Source organism: Gastrolobium bilobum, unplaced genomic scaffold, assembly GCF_033153095.1.
Source record: "Gastrolobium bilobum isolate Gb01-03AN ecotype WA unplaced genomic scaffold, APGP_CSIRO_Gbil_v1 utg1269, whole genome shotgun sequence".
Classification (NCBI taxonomy): Eukaryota; Viridiplantae; Streptophyta; class Magnoliopsida; order Fabales; family Fabaceae; genus Gastrolobium; species Gastrolobium bilobum.
The window spans coordinates 367,295-373,441 of NW_026898540.1; the positions used below are offsets into that span (position 1 = coordinate 367,295).

At 36.0% G+C, this 6,147-nt stretch overlaps 1 protein-coding gene across 1 annotated transcript; it reads right to left on the reverse strand.

Moving 5' to 3' along the window:
• Positions 1–656: 656 nt before the first annotated feature.
• On the reverse strand, positions 657–5,901 carry LOC133317253 (uncharacterized). Its single transcript, XM_061519101.1, has 7 exons — positions 5,454–5,901; positions 4,404–4,849; positions 3,292–3,475; positions 2,952–3,176; positions 2,728–2,844; positions 1,279–1,512; positions 657–1,128 (listed from the first exon to the last, which is right to left on the reverse strand). Exons 2-7 carry the CDS (start codon positions 4,814–4,816, stop codon positions 913–915), a joined length of 1,389 nt encoding a protein of 462 aa, XP_061375085.1. The 5' UTR covers positions 4,817–4,849; positions 5,454–5,901; the 3' UTR covers positions 657–912.
• Positions 5,902–6,147: the final 246 nt, after the last annotated feature.

Consider the following 6,147-nt stretch of genomic DNA (forward strand, 5'->3'; position numbering starts at 1 on the left):
TATATATATATATATATGATATCAGACGGTTATGTGAGAATGAGTAGTTATTAGTGACCCACTATCAATATTGTGGTAAGGCCCATTAAGAGGTCATTTGGTTCACCTTTTTTTAAAAGTAACTTTTACTACTTTCTTATTTTAAAAGTACTTTTTACAAAAGTTAAAGCTATTTATATTTTTATAAAAATATTTAATTTTTGAAAAAAATATTTGACTTTTGACTTCTGCTTTTCTGAGAAGTTAAAAATTTTAGCTTCTGAGAAAAGTAGATTTTTGGCTTTTTTGTGACTTCTCCTTTTTTTAAAAGCAGACATCCAAACGAACTAAAAACGAAAAGTGCTTTTTTTCTTAAAAAAAAGTAGCTTTTGAAGAAAAAAAAGCTCATCCAAACGGGCCCTAAGACCACTAATATTAGAGTCTTACACATGTTCCTAGTTCCTCGTCTGGGTTCCTGGGTTGATTATTGTACCTTAACACTATATCTTAACTTGGATTCGAATTCTACTCGGGTTAGTCTAAGCCTAGACGAACCCGGGACAAATACCAATCTCAATACTTAAACTGCTTTTTTTGTTTGGGCCAAACATTAACAGAAACTATACATTTTTGTAGTTTAAAATAAATATTCATACACACCAATAACCAGGACCGTCACTGCCTGCAGTCTTCCTTTTCTTGCTCCTTTTTTTAAGGTACAAAATGACCATATTTAAGGCAACCATTGCACATCCAACATTGCTCAAAGCCAATACCCTCAACAACATCAACAAATATTTTTTCTTTTCCAATTACTTTTAACTTGAAATATGACACTTATCTTACAAGTTACAACAAACCACAAAAAGATTCTAAATGGTTGACATATAGTGGATAAATAAAGTGGTGTACTATATAACATGGAGTGATTCCTCAAATAGATGCGTTTTCTCGTACACGGCCATCAAGCTGATTGTGGGTTAAAACTTCCCTTTCACGTGCACTCCTATGTTGAAGTCGATGGTGTAGTGTCTCAGACATCTGGTTGAAAAAGTCAGGGTCCCATCTCTGAATCAACATGGGGTCTTCTGCATAGCAAATATATATGGATGTAACAGCACTTTCCACCACAACCATAGACACTCCAACCTGAAAAGAATACATGTTTCATGCCATACGTACATATGCATATACATTACACAAAATAAATGAATAAATAAAATTCTTCTTTGTTGCAACAACCAGCATATAGACAAGCCCAAAATGAACAAACTTTAATCAAGGAGGTTGTAAAGTTACCAATATCATCCCCATGAGCATAGATGTGGAGCCAATCATAAATGCTCTGTCACTCCATTTCATCCATGCCCAAACAGCAGAACAAGTTCCAGTTATTAGCCCACCGAAAATGGTTCCCATTAGCAGCACAGCACCTGAACAATCATAGGCCACAAGTGCCTCAACTCCAGTTGACTGAAATAACTCCCACGCATCTCTAGCAGAATGGTTAAAGCTTTTACCATAAACAGCAATCTGCATGGGACATGAGCATAAACCATGCTAGAGTAATTTTTCCAAGAACCATGGCTGCTAATTATATTCACCAAACCTCAACAAAAGTTTCCCCTACATTTAGATTTCAATTTCCAAGACAATGAGAAAAACCCCTGCCCAGGTATTTTCACATGTGTGTTAGCAAACCCCACATTAGGAAGATCTATAGTAGGAAAAATAAAAGGGAGAGTAGGAGATTGATAGAAACTGGCTCAAGAATTGGGAATTGGAATTGAGAATCAAATATTGATTGAATCTTTATTGATAAATTGGGAATTAAATACTGAATCTTTATTGATAAATTGGGAATTGAATATTGAATCTTTATTGATAAATACCTTCCCAGTTTCCTGATAGGTGAGGTAGAAAATTACAATGACTTTCTCTCACATCTATCTTAACCTCCAGGAAAATCCTAGTCTCTGGCCTTGCTTCTATGCTTACAAAATGTCGAACTCTAACATGTATTCCCTCAACTCTATTTATAACCCAATGACCTTACTAACTGATTCTACTGCGATTTTCCTAATTAACCATGACTAACCCTAACTAACACTATTAGTCCTAACTAACAAAAGCTGGCCCACATGGCTCTTTGGGTCCATCATTATATTCTAACCTACTTTCCTAAATAGGGGATTCCTAACAGGGATTAATATCTTAGTAGAAAATAAATTGTAATAACTATCCTAATAGACACTTAATCCAGGTTGAAATTAATTGTAATAACTGTCTAGCACAATCAACACCTACTCTCATAAAGTCGAGGAGCTTTGTGCACTGGGATTTACCCTTTTTAACTGTCCATTAGACAGTTACCTGGGCACATGGAGGGAAATAAAAGGGAGGAGGAGGAAAATCAGTGGGGGCAATTATCACTTAGGAAAATTAGATAAGGGGAGAGTTCCAGGTCTCTCGAACACCTGGTATCTGTATTTCTTCTATAATTCCCATCTTCCATCACATATCTGACATCTCTTGATACAAAGTAGGGATTGAGGAATTATTTCAATAAAATTTGAAGTATTTTTCCTATATTCTGAACCAGTTCTATTACTCTTCTCTTTACAATAACAGGTAGTTAAACTAAATGAAAATTAGCAATACAACTTACTTGTATCTTGATTTTCATATACAAAGATACAATTTCTATCATATATGGAAGTGATTACTGATATGGACACTGAAATCTACCTGAACATAAGCATACTTGTTAAAGAAACGGACAAGAGTCTCCACAAGATGGAAAAGGAAATCAACACAGCAAAGCAAACACTCATTTTTGCCTATCTTTGAGCGCAATCCTCTTATCTGAAAGACATCAAGATTTTGATGAAAGAAAAGGAAAAATGAATAGTCTCCACATATAAAGGAAATGTACTTCAAATAATTCACAAAAAGAAAATGGTAGTTAATACCTCCCATCGCAGTGTCCTAATAGCAGCTGTGAATAATGAGCCATAGCAAATGCTGCCAAAAGATGTTGTTAAAGCATACTGTACAGATTTCATTAAGGAGTTAGCGGGAACAGATGCAGCCTCGCTACCACCATGGATACTAACAAGAACCACCATCCCAGACACTATGACATGTACAGTATTACAGATTACAGCACCTGTCCAAAATAAGCTCACAGAGAGGACCTGCATCCATGATAGCAACACCAGGGTAATCAGATGGGATAAGCTTACACAATCTGCTGCCATAACCAGTCCCAACAAGAACAGACAGAATGAAAAGCAAAACTTGCCAGCTCACCACAAGAAGCCACCAGCGTCCACCATCACCCATGCTCGAAGCCACAACACCAGCAGCTCCAAATGACCATAAGGCCATCCATAAAAGCACAGCAAGCATAAATGCATATGCCACTCTCATAACCTCAGGAAGATTCCACACCAACTTGGCAGCTTTTTGCAAAACCAACATTGTATATGGAAGTCTGGAGAAGAAAACAAGAGCCACCAGAAATCATCTTAAATACTCAATTAATATACAGAAGACCAAAAGAAGGGCATGAAGAAATTATACTATTTGATTAAGTAAAATGAAAGCACATAGCTTCCAAATCTTAGAAAATTGCACTATTTATCTGCCAATACATGAAAGTATCCATGGTGCAAAAATTTCTTTAAAATGTAAATATATGTACACAACTATTTATTGCATTTCCATGGAAGGGAGACAATATTAAGTTATTACAATACGCCTGGTTGATTAATTATGAAATTTTTAGATTGAAAACTCTTACAAGGATAGCCTACTAGGACGACCAAATTTATCCTCCGAAAGTGTGAGATACAGTGTACAGCATTCATCCATTAGCTAACTTAACAGCATAAAATGACCTAGGTTCTCACCATAATTGCATTGCAGAATCTGACTCTCATAATCCAGGCATAGTAAAAAATCAACATTTTTTTTATAAATTAAAAACGATAATTAAAGAAGGCGGGCCTAGAGTAGTGGTAAAGCTGCTCGTTTGCGATTGAAGATCACGTGTTCAAATACGGTAAACAATCTCTCTGCAAATATGCAAGGATAAGGTTGCATACAAAGATTGTCCTCATTCTTACCCAGGTTAGTCGGGCTTTAATAGGGAATGATTTTAACATAGAAAAGACAATTATATGGTCACCAAAATGGGTGATTTTGTACCAGTTATCAAATACAAAAGAACAACAAAGGTAGTCAGTCAGTCTCAGTAATAAATCTGCAACAGCTTCAAACATTAACTTTCCCTCAAAAAACCAACCTTCAAAATTGTAAATGGATGGACTAACAACCTTCATGCAGCCAATCAGCAATACGAAAACAACATCAAATCCAACGGAAAAAAACACATTCAAAGGCTACTTTCAGGCCCCTACCTATCTATGACAGATATCACATACAAGAACTGCAGAGATGCACCAATAGCAAAAGCAACACCCCAGAAAAACTGCTCAGCCCAGAAACACAAAACACTGATCACAGCAAGATAAGTGGTGAGGATGTGCACAGACACCTTCATCATTTGGGTGGCGCGTGAACCCAACAGCAACAACCAACTCCATCCAATAGCAGTGCCAACACCGCCGGCAACCGCATAGAGCGGCCAGTAATCCTCCGTCAACCCAGCCTCATTCTCCATGAACCGGTAGGTGTACTTATCAATGTCAAGCCTGTTCTTTATCTTGAACCTGTTGAGGCCTAGAACCCCAAGAACAAAACCCAAACCAATCAAATGGATCACAAATATTCCTAACCAGAACACATCGTGCCAACGCCGTCGTTGCTCCATGGTCACACTACTTCACTGATGTTGCCACTTCTCCTATATCGCCCTCCATTTTGTCAAAACGAAAACAATGGTATATTCATATACAAAGAAAAAAAAAAGTTCATTTCTCACTGTTTAACAGGATTACGATGAAAAAAGAGATGATTTTTTGCCATTACAAGGTAATAATTGGGGGTATATCCCCAAATAGATCAGAATCAGCGAAAATGAAGAAGTAAAAAGCTTATGCCATATAGGACAGTAAAAATCACAATTTTTTTTCATCATTTTTATTGATTTTGTTTATCTGGGGCAAACAAAAATGATTTAAAAATGTGATTTTTTTTTTTTAATTTTCAACTACATAGTAATTGGGGTAGTAAGATAGAACAAAACCAGTGAAAAGAGTAATTAACAATGAAAAAAAATAAATTTGCATTGCTTTTACCATGCAGATAGGCACACACAATGTGATTTTTTTTTTCCCAGTAGAGAGTAATTGGCAGATAGAACAAAACAAGTGAAAAATGGAAAATAAAAATAAAAATAAATAAATAGAGAGTGAATAGGTTAGTCAATTAGACAAAATCAGTAAAAATGATCATTTAACAATAGACAATGAAGTTTGGCAATAAAGGGTAGAGAGTAATTGGGGTACCTAAACGTTGGTGGCAATGGAACCAAAGGAGGAAGAAGAGACGGAGGGAGCATCCATCATTCTAAGAGATGAAGAAACATTGTAGCTTATTGTAGAGAGAGAGAGAGAGAGAGAGAGAGAGAGAGAGATCAATTTGGCAAAAGGGTCATCATAAAGGCCAAAACTTTGAATAATAATAAATAAATAAAACACAAATGGAAGAAGAGAATTGAATCGGGAACGTTGTGAAAATGGAGGGTAGACTGAAACTCTCAACGGCTAACAGAGAAATATAGACAGAGAGAGAGAGAGAGAGAGAGAGAGAGAGAGAGAAATGGTGTTGGAATTTTCAGTGTTTAAGGATACTTCCCTGCGGTTGATGCAATTGCAACTATGAAAGAGAGAGAGACAGAGACGGTAGTTTTCGGTGGTGCCACGCGCCATGATTGTAAAGTAGGCACGTTTCATAATTGGGCTCTCTTGTGAAATTATTGGGACGGCAGTGCTATGCATAGTTGTTTTGGTAGAACTACTCATTGTTGTTAACTAAATCTCAGACATTTGTCGCTTAATTAACCAGAATTAAGATAAGAAAACCGAAATAGCTATCTTTCATTTTCAAAGTGTCAAACATTTCAAATAAATCGTATTCTTCTTTTAAAAAAAATTATTTTAAAAATAAGTTCAGAAAAATTAATATTATTTAAAAATAACT

Coding starts and splice junctions, on each gene's coding strand:
- LOC133317253 (XM_061519101.1), bottom strand. CDS start 4,816: ATGGAGCAACGACGGCGTTGGCACGATGTGTTCTGGTTAGGAATATTT. Junction 2,845..2,951: donor TTAGGACACTGCGATGGGAG/GTATTAACTACC, acceptor GATGTCTTTCAG/ATAAGAGGATTGCGCTCAAA. Junction 1,129..1,278: donor TGCTCATGGGGATGATATTG/GTAACTTTACAA, acceptor TATTCTTTTCAG/GTTGGAGTGTCTATGGTTGT.